Source organism: Misgurnus anguillicaudatus, chromosome 4, assembly GCF_027580225.2.
Source record: "Misgurnus anguillicaudatus chromosome 4, ASM2758022v2, whole genome shotgun sequence".
NCBI lineage: Eukaryota > Metazoa > Chordata > Actinopteri > Cypriniformes > Cobitidae > Misgurnus > Misgurnus anguillicaudatus.
Genome location: NC_073340.2, coordinates 13895821 through 13910662, shown reverse-complemented (window position 1 = coordinate 13910662; position 14842 = coordinate 13895821). Strand labels below are relative to the sequence as shown.

Below are 14842 nucleotides of genomic sequence, written 5' to 3'. Positions count from 1 at the left end.
ACCTGGTGTTCTCATTACCTCTGACTTCTCTCACCTGCGACCCGCACCTGATTCTCATTATTGTCCAATCCGGTTTGATTTAAATTCCCCTCGTTTCCTTTGTTCTTTGCAAGTTCGTCTTTGTGTGTTCCTGCCCGCTAGCTCTGTCTAGTTCTTGTCGAGTCTAGTTCTTGTTGTGTCTAAGTTTATTCAAGTTTATTTCCACCGTGATCTCTGCTGCCTTTGCCCCGTTAGATTTCCCGCCCTGCTGTCAGTCTCTCCCGGTTGGTGTGGCATCTGTCGAGTCTTCGGATACTCCCGGTCAGAGGAAACTCCTAGCAATATCTACATCTTACGTTGTCCAGCCGCAGTGCGCTCATGAGCGCGTAATTCTGCTGAAGACGCTGACAGCCGCAGTGCGCTCTAGCGCGTAATTCTGCTCTACTCCCTGACTGCCGCCATGCGCTGTCCAGCGCGCGTACTGCTGAAGATTCTGACCGTCTCTCTCTCTCTCATGGTCCCGCCAGGAAGCTCTCTCTGTGTCCTGTGAAGATATTCAAGTGTTTTTCAAGTGGATGTCCTTTAGTGTTTCCCACTTTGTGACTTTTGCATTTACACATACACACACACACCATTACATGAAGACATAGTTTGTTTGTTTGATTATACATACCCACTGATTTATTCATTAAAAAAACCCTCTGCATTGGGATCCTTGACTTTTGTGGTTCCTAACAGGTATGAAATATTCGATCCGACGTATTGAATCAGGTAGATATAATTAACACAACGGTCGTGTAGCGACCCCTAAAAACTCTTAATTAACATATCAAATAACAGAAATAACAGCGCCAAAAATACAATATCACGAGTAATGCAGCAGATATAACTTTACTTACTTTTCACATTCACGCACACTCTGAGGAAAAATGACACCCGCCATTATGTCCGAACCGACAGACAATCTCTGTAGTACTGAATATTAACTGTAATGACGAACGCCTATCTCTATCATACTGCATACTAACTGCGTGACATCAGATAAAATACACAAACCAGTGCGCACTTTCCTACTCTGTTACAAGCACTGAATAAACGGCAGAAAACATGAAACATAAAGCATGATTGAATAAATAATAACAACTCTAGCATAACTTTGGGGCCTTTTCTACACTGTCTTTGCTGACTCTATCAACTTTAAACAGGTGTAGCTCTGTCATTTTTTGTCAGATTCCAACAAATTATACATCACTTTAAAGTTTTCTTAATAGAGAATGTCAAAATATACTATATAACTATCCTCTATATATAACTCATGTTTAGCTTATTCCTACTCAATTTGCACAATTTGGGTCACAGATGTATAACAGTAAATGCACTTTAAAGGAGCATTTCACCCGTAGAAACATTAATCTTACATGAAAGTGTGTCATATTTGTAGTCGAAATATAACATACATTTTGAATTTGGTGCCTATTTGACAGAGAAAAGGAGTGTTTGTAGTCTCACTCCCTCAACAAAGATATTGGACTTCCTGCTTTCAATGATGCAAAATGATGATTTTTACATCATTGAAAGAAGGAAGTGCAACACTAAAATCTGTATTTCTCCTGTCTCAGTGGCAACTGGGGAAATGATGCACGACCATTCAAAAACATGACTGGGGTTCTAACTATACAAAGCTTAATGCAAATGGGTGAAGTGTCCCTTTAAGCCGCTCTGCCAAATGTGTAAACTCAAAAACTTTCTGTTATGCATGGCATTAAGTTGAAAATATTACATTGATACATATTTATCTCTGCCACAAATTACAGGCAGGCAGTAAAGCATCTTTGGCCAGCCAGACGACACAAAGTCGAGGTTCAAACAGGACAGGTTCACTACAGAGTCTTCGAGACTGTAATGGCAAAATAATTCCTCAAGTCAACAGTGTCCATCCTGACAAAGAGGTGATTACATGAAATCAATGTGATTAAACAGTCTGAAAACCCTGAGTCTCAGTTATATTGGACTGTAACTAATAAAAACACTTTTTGGTTTCAATGACATCAGCTGATGATCTGTGTTTTACAGTCTGATGTGAGCATAGTTCAAACAGCAGCTTATGTGACTCAATGGAAACAAGAAAGCTTCTGAGCTTGTGTGGTTTCAGACGTTTGGACCCTTCATCTGCACCATACATGTCCAGTTTCATTATGTTTATTATGCTTCAGCTGTGTAAAAGGAGCTTTTAGTTTTCATACTAGTGCTGTTTTCTGATCTCCGTCTTTATTTTTCAGATATCGGCTGAAGATGAGCACAGGTCTGTGAGTATACAGGATGAAGATCAGTGGAAACTCTCTAAAAGAGCAGCCAGTGCTGTCAGTGTACTCACGGGGACCATGGAAGGTACGGTACAGTCTCGCTTTATTATTATCATCATTCTTCATCTGCCTTCATTATTTATGAGGACTAAACTGTCTTTCATACAGTAGCACTTTTAGTTTTTCCTCTTATCTCTTGAAGTATGTGAGAGGATATCCAGGCAACTTGTCTGTGTTAAAATTTACTTACAGATTCCCTAGAACTGTGTTTTCTTCATGTTTATAAGTCAATTTGCACGACTCATTGGAATACTTACTGTAATTTTAAAGCGACACCATGTAATTTTTCAACCTTCATAATACATTTTCAAGACCCTTGTGATAGTACATCGACTTTAAATAGGTTGAATGACATGTCTACCATAGCCTGGCGGGGTCTGTATCGTTTTTACTCGTACTTTAAAACTTAGGGTTTCAAAAAAAACTACAAAATTCGACTGCTTTATGGCATACGTCACTTCCTCCACACAATTTTTTTTACGTAAATTTTGCTGGAGGCTACTTAAGGAGTGTAGAGAGCAACTTCTAATATGTGACTCTGTGGCACCGTGTTAGTGCCACGGACCTATGACATGGGCGACCCAGGTTCAATTCCCCTTTAAGGCAATTTTTTATATAAACTCACGATCTTGATTCATACATAAATGCGATCTTCTTTATAAATGACAGCGATTATCTTGCATATATTTACCTGTATTTAGATGCTGCATTCACGTGTTCACATATTTACCTTTCTTTTACTGTCTATGGTATTTACATTACAATCTAGGATGCTATAGCAGTCAAACTTGCTCAAACTCACACAGTGTAAAACCAAACCCTATTCATTCACCAATCCCTATTTATTCACTAATCAGATCCGAGCGTTTCTCTCTTCTCTCTTCCTCATTTGCTGCGTTCCGCTGTCACTCACGTGAGTGACGTATTACAAAGCGGCAGACCTAAACACATCGGTTTACTTGGATTTGGAGCGACAATTTTCACATAAAAGAGAGGAAATACGAGTGCCATTGCGGAAAATCCTGGTGGCGAGGGAGAGAGAGACGATGCAACAATATTTGTTTGGAAAAAGGCAAGGAAATACTTCTGGTCGTTTCTCAATTGGAAGGCTGCAGCCTCCGGAGGTCAAATATGTTTATTAAGGTAAATGAGCATTAAATTCGCAAGTCATAAGCATACTGCAACAATTTACGATTAACTTAGTTAATTTACGATTCTAATTTACGATTAACTAAGTTATCGTAAAGTTATCGTAAAGTTAACTAAGTTAACTAAGTATAACAGTCAACTTTATAATTGTTAATATTCTGAAATAAGACAGTCTTGATGACGTATGCAGCTTAGAAATACGACATCCGGAGGCTGCAACCTTCAGATTGAGAAATGGCTTCTGCCACGAGTTCCTCATCAGATAGTTGTAACATGACTGCGTTTCTCTCTGATGCCTCAAAATGTTGATCGTTTAGCGTTTGAAAGGTTTAGTTTAGTTTTAAGGTTGGCCAGTTCTTTTCCTTTGCGACAGTGCTGCGGCGCTTGTGGCCTCTAGGGGCGCTAGGCGTGAAAAATACATGTCTAGCGCCCCCTAGTGGCCAAAAAGGTTCCGCGGTGTGCCTTTAATTGGCCAGTCATGACATTTGCAGACTTGTTATTCTCAGATAACAACCGCCTGAAACTAATAACACATGGCTGCAAATCATTTTGACGGGCACAGTTTAATATTACACAAAATTAAATATAAATATGTATTTTAATAACATATATGACATTATGGGCCAGATTTACTAACAGCTTGCGCCAGGGCAAACTATCATCTTGGCAATAAAGAAAAGGTGTTGTCTAGTTATTTTTGCGACTGACCTTATGACATATGCATTTCTTGGAGTTTCCCTTCAGACGCAAAATTTATTGGAGGAGATTATTTAAATGATTCACGCAATGCAATTTAATAATTTTCTAATATAACAGATATTTTGCACCATTATTTTATGCTGAAAAATAAAAAACTAGGAGAAGTCACACAATACCAGATGTTTTAACATTTCTTGTAAACCTTCATTTTTTTGTCGTCCAGTTCTTTTCAGTGTACTATGGCTTAATTAGCTGTGATGTCAACGGTGCTGAACTCAAGCACATCAGGCGTTAGTAGATCCTCTGCACCTCATCAGCTCTGCTTATTTGCGACCCTGAACTAATTTGCGCTGCTCTTAGTAGATTGTGTTGGTCATTGTGGAAATCAGCTGTTGTACCTGTGTTATTTAATCTGCGTCTTTTTAGTAAATAACCCGCAGATATTACCACTCCCATTGGCTTTTTTTTGGAATTGCGCTCTCGCGCTAACTTTCCCCGTTTAGTAAATCTGGCCCTATATTTACAAATGATTAAAACAAATAGTGTGTTTGTGACATTTGAACGTCTCGTCTTATCTTAAAATCGAAAGTAAACGGGTGTTCCTTGCGGAAGGTCTGCATTTGTTAAAAATTAACAAAACAAATATATATCAAATCAATATTTAATGTTACTTACCTTACTTATGAGGTAAATAGCCATGTATCAAGTGAGACAATGTATAGGCAGCAGGTTGTTATGGCAAAATAAGCCCCTTTAGTGTGATATAAGACTGTGTTTGTGCATGTGTTTATTTATCTCTCTCTTTCTGTTGGTCTCCACAGATATAGAAGATGCTCAGAGGCCTTGTCCTCCTGGCTGGTATAAGTTTGCTGACATTTTCCTTAAATGGGACTGCTGCCCTCCATGGCTCATTTTTAAGAAGTGGGTCCATTTTATAGTGATGGACCCATTTGCCGATCTAGGTATCACCATCTGCATTGTGCTCAACACGCTTTTCATGGCCATGGAGCACTACCCAATGAGTGAGGATTTCGAACACGTTCTCTCAGTGGGCAACTTGGTTAGTGTTACACCCATACACTTCTGGAGGATTTACTCTGTTGATAAGAGCAGCATCACCAGTATATGTTATGTTTTGTATTTTGGTCTTCAGTGTGGTATGCTGAGATATGCTGGCATCTCTGCAGGGCTTTTACATGGGCTTACCCAGCATGTTTCCCCCGGTCTATCAGCATTGCTTCACTAAACTAGCATCAATGCATCTACATCATAAGTCAGTATGGAGTGAAACATGGATGCTGCTTTTAGCTGATCTGAGTAATCCATTAGATTAATAAATTACAGCTTAAGCACTTCACATTACGGTTGCAAAATTCTGGGAATTTTTAAGGCTGGAAACTTTCCATGGGAACTAATGGGAATATATGGGAATTAACATGAATATAAGGGAATTTATGGGAATAAACTGGGAATTTGCAATCCTACTTCATATTCAGTCAAACCAAGCTGGATTTGTGATATTGACACATAGCACAGTACAGGAGATTTGATTTCATTCACTTTTTTTTCATCTACAGATATTTACAGGAATCTTCACGGCAGAAATGGTCCTCAAGCTTATTGCACTGGACCCTTATTATTACTTCCAGGTGGGCTGGAACATTTTTGACAGCATCATCGTCACGCTCAGTCTGGTGGAGTTAGGACTGGCCAATGTTCAGGGTCTCTCTGTTCTCCGCTCTTTTCGTTTGGTAAGCTCGAATCTCAACAGCTCACTTCTTCTCTATCATCTTTAATAGCTTTGTAAACTTGTTTAACTTTCTCTTTCTCTGAGTAAACTTTGGACTTTGTTTAAATGGAGGTTATTTTGTGTTTCCGGTCATATTCGTGTTTGTTGGACGTGCTGAAAGTAGCTGCGTGTCTTCAAGCTGGCAAAATCTTGGCCCACCCTTAACATGCTGATCAAGATCATCGGAAACTCGGTGGGTGCTCTGGGGAACTTGACTCTCGTCCTGGCCATCATCGTCTTCATTTTCGCCGTGGTGGGCATGCAGCTGTTTGGCAAGAGCTACAAGGACTGCGTGTGTAAGATCTCTGAGGACTGCGTACTGCCTCGCTGGCACATGACCGACTTCTTCCACTCGTTCCTCATCGTCTTCCGAATCCTGTGTGGAGAGTGGATTGAGACCATGTGGGACTGCATGGAGGTCGCTGGAACCGGGATGTGTTTGGTGGTCTTCATGATGGTCATGGTCATTGGTAACCTGGTGGTAAGTGAAGCGGAGATTGTATCACACACACTGTGAGACTGTAACCCTGCTAAAGTCCTCGCTATCGCATGGGTGTCTTGTTTGGTATTGACCACAGTGAAAATGCTGTGCACGTAATAGCTTCGTGATTCATCATTGTTGTCTTTAATATTGCATTTGTAAAACCAAATGAAGCATTGGAACAGTGCGTGATGCATCAGGCACAGTTTAGCTGCAGAAACCATGGATGTGGAAAGCTTATATTTAAATCCTGTAGCTCAGCATGAAGGTTGTGAGGGTTTGATTCCAACAAACACATTCCCCTAGTTTCACAGACAAGGCTTAAGTCTAGGCCTGTTTAGAAAGGATGCTTAAACTAGAGGTCTTCACGGGTCCACTTAGATTCGAAAACCCAAGGTCCGACCTGAGACTTGAGCGGGTTTGTGTCTAAAAGTTTCACGTGTGCCTCGGACCAACCCATCCTCTGTTTGCCAAGAGTTCTTGTGACATTGTGTGCCTGGTGGTAGGTTCATTTTCATAGAGCCAGACCTGCCAATCAATTCTGAATTTTAGCGGTGACCTTGATGTTGTTGTCACATAACAAATGACAATAAATAAAGCAGTGGGTCAAATTGGTTGCGATTGATGCATGTGGGGCTGCAGACTACACATATGTCTGTGTTGTTTACATATGTGTCCGGGTCCGACTCGGGTCTAATTTTCTTGTGTTTGTCTCGGGTGGGTTTTTTTTTGTAAAAAGGCTTAAACAGTGACATTTCCACAAACTGTCCTGGGCGTCGGGCAATTCGGACCCTATGTGGGATTTTTATGCAAAATAAGTAGTAGTTGCTTATGCATCCGATCCATTAGTAAACTGTAATACATGTACTTACGTTGTGTTGCGGACTCATGTGTAGGCGTAACACCTGTGAGACCAGCCGGCCCTGTTGTATGCTACTGCATTTTATTATGACGGCCATCTGTTGTCACTGCTAAGCTGTTAATCTGTATAAATGCTATTGTTAAGCTTTAGTGATCTGAAGCTATGGCACGACAAGTCAAGTTGTTGAGCACAGCTGAAGTCTGTTGTTGACACGCACAACTGTTAGCAGCAGAGCTCTGCAAATATCCAACATCTAAATCAGGTGTTAATATACAGTAGGTGAGAACATTGCCAAATGTCAGACACTAGTCTATGTTTAAATCTTTATAATGTACACACGTGTGATGTATTTTTTGTAAGACCATCGGAGTGAGGAAAAACTGAGTGAGGACAGGTCTTCATTTTTTGGCAACTCTTGAAAGGACTGTTTGATGCAGTGATGTGGTAGTGATGCACCGATCTGATACACGCGGAGGTGAAAAGATTAATAAAATATTGTACTCAAGTAAAAGTACAGTTACTTTAATGATATTTTACTTTAGTACAGTAAAGTTACTGGTCTAAAATTCGACTTAAGTAAAAGTAAAAAGTAGGTCATTTAAAATGTACAGAGTTACATACATTATTTCAATAAACTATATGTACATATATTCCTTTATCCTTTACACGTTTATATTGTTCTATCTAGTTCTCTCTCTTGCTCTCTCTCGCTCTCATCTTTCTTATCCTTTCATCTCTCTCTATCTGATCTTTGCAATGTCTAATGACCTGTGCATTCTCAAGGATGTTATAAAGTTGTACTTGACTTCACACAAAGCTGCATAGACCTCGAAAGATAATGCGTATGGTGTAAAAAACGATTAACGTGTTGTGCAAATGAGCGGTAAAAACCCAATCAGCAATTCCATTTTTGTCACACATGCACTGTATTCACGAGTGTGAAACCTACCTTCAATAGAAATGAAAAAAAAAAAGAAATGAACACTCGCTTCGCATCAGTGCACACGCACCAGCGGGCACACTGGCGCTGAGCAGAAACAGACCTTCAGCCTTTGTGCCCCGCCCAATTTAAACCCTGAGTATCCCTAACTTACCTGAACATGCTTGTGCAGTTTTGATGTTGAGTTTTTATAAGATGCAAGTTTAGTCACCTTGGGCATACACAGATAACACTGCATAATAAAGCTTTTGCCTTTCTTGCACTTGTAGTCAAAGTGTTTGCATAAATATGGCCAGGGGTTTCTCTCATGTCTTCTTCGTCTGTCTTGTCCATGGTTCTTTTTGTGAGTTTAGTGCGTACCTCCGCCCATCAATCAATCAGGATCCGTGGCGCACCTTTATAACCTTGCATTATTTTTTGTATATTTTTTTAATTCAGTAACAGATATGATTGAATTTGTAGCGAAGTACAATACTTTACACAAAACAAACTTAAGTAAAAGTAAAATTACAGATTTTAAAAACTACTTCAAAAAGTAGAAGTACACAAAAAACGACTCAATTACAGTAACGTGAGTAAATGGATACTCAATAAATTTGCTGAATATTCAGAAACAGTTTTGGGTCCAAACCAGAACTTTTTGCTGGATTGGGTATTGGGACCAATCCAAATTCAATACTGTGCGTTACCCTTGGTTGATACTGTCAAGCTATTAAAAGCATAGGTGTAGAATACACGGGGGACATGGGGGACAAGTAGGGATGTGGGGGACATGTGGGGATGTAGGGGGCATGTCTAAAATAAAGACGATTCTGTCCCCCGCACCTTTTCAACTCACCACCACCATTCCAGCTTATGTTCTTTGGTTTATTACTTAGATTTAATTGAATTAACATTAAGCCAAACACAGGTAAATGTTATCATCTTTTCATCAGTGTCAAAGCTCATGCAGCTGTGGCTAAAAACAGGGCTTATGATATTAACCCTATACATCCATAAGGATATGTGTTAGAAACAAGCTGGTATAGTCTCGATAATCTATCACAAATTTACAGGGGGGGCGCTAATTTAAAATAAGTGTTCGGAGTATCATGTGTGTGGTTCCTTTTTTCAAAATATGTGTTTGTTGTGTCATGTGAACCATGTGCATCACGTATTTTGTCAAAATAAGTGTCTGCTGCACACGAGTGAAAACGTTTATGATAAAAGAGACGCTTACGTTCACAAAATACACACAAGACACTCCCTTAACAGAAAACTTTGATTACGCATGAGGTTATGCGAGTATCTGGCAAACGTGAGGTGTGAGCATCTCTTTTATCATAAACCCTTTAGACGCATCTGCACTTATTTTGACAAAACACGTGATGCACACAGGATCTCTCGAGGCGCAGAACACATATTCAAAAAAGGAACCACACACATGATGGGCTACATGCATGTTGTGATGAACTTCGCATCGAGCGCCCTTGAAAAAAGAAGTCACCGTCCGCCACTGCATTTTATATACTTTATTTTTTATATATAAAGTACAGTATATGTAAGGAATAATAGATGATGGGCTGTTGAATTATTCAAAAATGATGCACAACGTTAATGGTTACACTGCGGGTGTGCATTATTTTTATATGATTAAACGGACTGGAAACAATTATTTAGTTACCACACAAAGACATTGTTTGAATGCTATTATGAGTAGTATGGAGGACGAGAAGTGCAAAAATTATAAATAAATAAATAAATACATGTACAAATACATGTACAAACATAAATAAATAAATACAAAAATAAATAAATAAATGTGGAAATAAATGCATGCCATAATAAATAAATGTAAAAATAAATTAACAAATAAATAAATAAATGTAAATATAAAATAAATAAATTAACAAATAAATAATAAAAAAGACAAAATTAGGACTTAAGCTGTTAAAAATTAATTATATTTGTTTTGTCAAATTTATTTTTGTTCACATTATTACATTTGTTTATTAATATATTTATTTATTTTTATATTTTTTTACATAATTACATTTATTTATTAATATATTTATATATTTGTACATGTATTTATTTATTTATTTTTAATTTTTGCACTCCCAGTCCTCCAAAGAGTAGGACTCTTTTCTTACACATCTTATATAAAGCCTCCATCGCTATTTTCAAAACATAATTTTACAGTGAGAGAAAGAGAGAGAGAGAGGAGGGAAGAGAGAGAGACTGTAGCACTACTTACCCGCGCACATTGCTTTTGATGTAAAGTGTTTGCACGTGATGTGTGTTGACCTATCAATATTTCTATAATATTTTTTCTTTAGCATTTATGTATTTATTTATTCTAGTTTTCTATATAATTAGGAATGGCGCAAAAACAAAACTGAACATTCAGGCAATCAGTGTTTATTTACTGTATACATTTTCTTCTCTTTTGAATTTTTTTTTTTTGCTACACTAAATAGTGCTAAAAGCTCGTAATCATAGGGGAACCATTTTAAGTGCTATTTAGCACCTATGAAGCCCCTATGAAGAACCATCTGGGGATGATATAGCACCACTATAGCACCAGATATGGTTCTATATAGCACAATATGGTTCTACACAGGTGCTACCAGGTACTACATAGGTACTATATGGCATTTAAAATGATTCCTCTATGATTACAAGCCAGTGAACCACTTTTAGTTTGTTTTTAGAGTGTACCACACATACATGTATGCTTTATTTGTTGAATGCAGTAGTATTGGTAGTAATTGCATCGATTGATAATCAGAAGTCTGGTATTAAAATCGGATCGGTAATGGAAAAAGTGCTTTTGGTGCATCCCTAGTTTAAAGGTGATGACTTGGTTTAGAGAAGCATTAGTAATCAACAAGGTTAACAAACACTTTGTGTGCTTGTCTTCAAGACAAACCTCATTGTGAAGCACATGTCGTCTACTGTATTTACGTCAGATGATTATAGACAGCAAACGGTGGTTCTGATCCGGCCTGCGTGCAAACATGAAACAAACATGAACAGCTGAAGTACTCTGATCTCTGCCAGCTTCTTATCATTTCTTTGCTTTTCATTCGGTTAAGAATTTCATTGTGCAGAATAATCAGATTTGTCAAAGGCTTTAAACGCAATGCTTTTTATATTCACTCACAAAATTGTGCAAGGCGACCCATGAAACACATGAATTATGTTTGTGTTAATGTATGTTAACATGTAAAACGATATTAGATGCAGACTTCGTTTATTTTTTGATGAGGCAAGCGTGCTGTTTATTCACCGTAGTGTTTTTTTATAAATATAAAAGAACAATTGTCTTCAGCATTATATATTTTTATTTACTTGAGTGTGATAAACACATGTGGCCATTACTTTGGTGTCTGGAGCAAATCAGCAGAAGTCTCAGATGATAAATGACAGACACGAGCTGCCCAACTGAGATTATAGCACAGGAAACCAAATATCTGTGGCCTCATTTAGTGTGTATGAAGATCTGATATGCTGTTTGAAGATCACAGCACCTGCTGCTTCTGCTTCATATCTGTGTGTTTCTCTTCTATAAGACTGATCTGAGGCCAGCTGCTCTGGCTATATGACAGATACTGTAATGGAGAGGGTAAATAATGAGACAAAATGAATTTGTGAATACGTTTTCTTGTTTTGGTCAACGGGTGTCCATGTAAAATAAGAAATGAATGCACTGGTGGCAGATTTCCTCTGTATTGCTTAATGTTAACACCTCCCAACAGTGGTCTTATTAAAATCTGCCATTACAGCACAGTTATATGTTGTTGATAGAGAGTTACAGCATGAGTAGTTTAGTGCTCTTAGACACTAAAGATAGCAGCAGTCATCTAGACAACGTTATATTTATTAATGCTGCGTTATGACAGGGCCACATAAACCTGATACTGCCTATCTATAGAAGGGAAACCGAATATTTGTGTGACAAAGATGAGCTTTTATTACTCATGTTGGACAATTTTTCCAAATGCGGACATTTTGCACATATACATATATATGCACACGTGTCATTGTCATTAAACATTAAATTCTTTGCAAAAACACAAAAACATTTTAAAGTCCCCCTGTGGTCAATCATGTTATCAGTTAAAATGCGTATTTGAGCATCATAATAGCATTTTAGGGTTGTGCCAATAGACGATGCTATTGATGATAGTCAAACATATGGACGATAGTGAGCCTTCATGATGATAGTTGGCATGTTTGCCAATTATAGTTTTAAATTAATATTATGCTATTATTATTATTATTGTTATTTCACAGTAATATTCATTGCACTAGAGAGGTTGTTAGGCCCGCAGGGGGTTAAAATCAGTTTGTAAGTTGTAACCACTCCTTGGCACGCAAGTGTTTTGTACCTGGGCATCAATGATGCGCTCGGATTAATGGCATCATGTTTAAGAAGGTTGCTCATGTGTTGCCAGCTGCCCTTAGAGTTAAGGCTGTCACAAAGATTAAATAATCGTCTTATCGGGAATGTTTAACCTCATCGCGGTGATTTCAAATCACCGCAATGATTACATATCTTTTAAAAAAACACAAGGGGGAGCTGCAGCGGCTGTATAAATGAGAGACGCTCTGACAGTGTAACGCAATACATTGAGATAAACTGCAAAGAATGCCCACAATGAATATCTGTACCTACAAACTCCTAAACAAATGAATTTGCAAGTCTATGAAACCTTCTCCTATAACATAATATAATATTTAAAAAATGGTATACATTTTTAATTTGTATTTAGCCTTCATACAAAATGAATGGTAAGCTCACTGTCAAATAAACATAGGTGTGGGATGTTGTATTATTATTTATCTACAGTAGTGCTTTATTGTCATAGTGCTAAGTGTTGTGTGTTCATCATTCAGGTGTTAAATCTCTTCTTGGCCCTGCTGTTGAGCTCATTCAGCGGAGATAACCTGTCTGCTACTGAAGAAGACGGTGAAATGAACAATCTTCAGATCGCCATCGCTCGCATCACCAGGGCTTTCGATTGGCTCAAAGCCTTCATTGCCAGAAAGGTGCTGCAGATTTTTGGGAAGAAACCTCCTGATGTGAAAGAAGAGGAAGCGGAGAAAGACACAGAACTGTACTCAATAAATCACCTGCAGAAAGAAACAACGACAGATGCCCAGACAAACTGTTTAACATCTTCTGTACCTATTGCCCACTGTGAGTCTGATGTTGAAGAGGACGAGGAGGAATCTTCTGATGAAGATGACATAAAGGTAAATGAGCAGCTCTGGCTTTCTCTTTTGTTGTCTAACTCTGAGGGCTCGTTAAATTGTTAGCTATCAGTTGATTGAAGTATTTAAAGGAAAACACAACCGTTTTTCAATATTTTACTATGTTCGTACCTCAACTTAGATGAATTAATACATACCTATCTTTTTTCAATGTGTGCACTTAATCTTTGTACAGCACGTCGTGAATGTGTTAGCATTTAGCCTAGCCCCATTCATTCCTTAGGATCCAATCAGGGATGAATTTAGAAGCCACTAAACACTTCCATGTTTTCCCTATTTAAAGGCCTCGTACACACTGCAAACTTTCAGGAGTGAAAACCGCATTTAAATGCGGGAGTGAATCCCCTAAATGTGATGATTGACACAGAGATAACCATAGCAACGTTCTGCCATCTCGCATGCTTATCACTCATAGCTTTGACCAAAGTGATTTAACAGCATTATGTTTTTTTTGCAATTAACCTCTGTCTTGGTGTTGTGTATTGTATGCATTTTCTAAGGCTGCCCCACAGCACACTGTTTTGCAGTGTTGCCAGGTCCTCATCTTTTTGTACTTACATACTATATCATTGTGGTGCTTGACAGTTTATGTCTTTTGGCTAATGAAGTGATCAAGTTTTTGGTGTTATTAAAGTCAGAAGGTAACGGTCCCAATAATTTGATCTTTGAGGTAAAGCATTTGGATTTATTTCGGTTTATTATTGGATTTTTCTTGTTCGCTGTTTTTTTTTTGGTGATCTGGCAACACTAGTCAGCAAACGTTCGTGCTTCTGTCATTTTCTGCACTGCACATACAGAACACTTTCCCCCCTTCTAAGCATTTATTTTTTCAGAAGAGAGACCTGTCATGTCCACGATGCACGCTTAAACACTTTTTTATCTAATAGTTGTTCAGTTCGTTTATGTAGGCTACACACTATGGAGAGTTTCTGTAAATGCGGTTGTCAATACCTGCATTTTGCGGGAGTTAATTAGGTTGTAGAATGCGGTTGGGTGATTCTCACGAAATCCAGATTTAGGTGTCAGCATCAGAATTTTTAACAAGCCCTTGAAGCCAATTTTTTTGCACATATAAGATTAAGGTCTGAACTTAACCATTATTTTTAGAGGATTTAAAAAATATTTCCTATAGAATTATTTACATTTATAGATCATTATCAAAAATGATCATTACCGCAACATGATATTACATTAAATATATGCATTTACAAACTCATGTTTCGGTAATGAGAACTAAAAAGTTGTCTAGGCACTATGACATACAAAATTTCAACTTTTATCTGGAGAGAAAAAATAAAAACTGCTTACCTGGTAGCCATCT

General features: G+C 38.1%; 1 protein-coding gene across 1 annotated transcript in view; it reads left to right on the top strand.

The window, feature by feature from the left end:
• Nucleotides 1–14842, top strand: part of scn4aa (sodium channel, voltage-gated, type IV, alpha, a) — a 55298-nt gene that overhangs the window by 29607 nt on the left and 10849 nt on the right. Inside the window, exons 11-16 of the mRNA XM_073866739.1 lie at nt 1794–1928; nt 2259–2367; nt 5012–5250; nt 5768–5941; nt 6104–6460; nt 13144–13503. Of these exons, the coding sequence (XP_073722840.1) occupies nt 1794–1928; nt 2259–2367; nt 5012–5250; nt 5768–5941; nt 6104–6460; nt 13144–13503 (1374 nt within the window). The remainder of the gene's footprint in view (nt 1–1793; nt 1929–2258; nt 2368–5011; nt 5251–5767; nt 5942–6103; nt 6461–13143; nt 13504–14842) is intronic.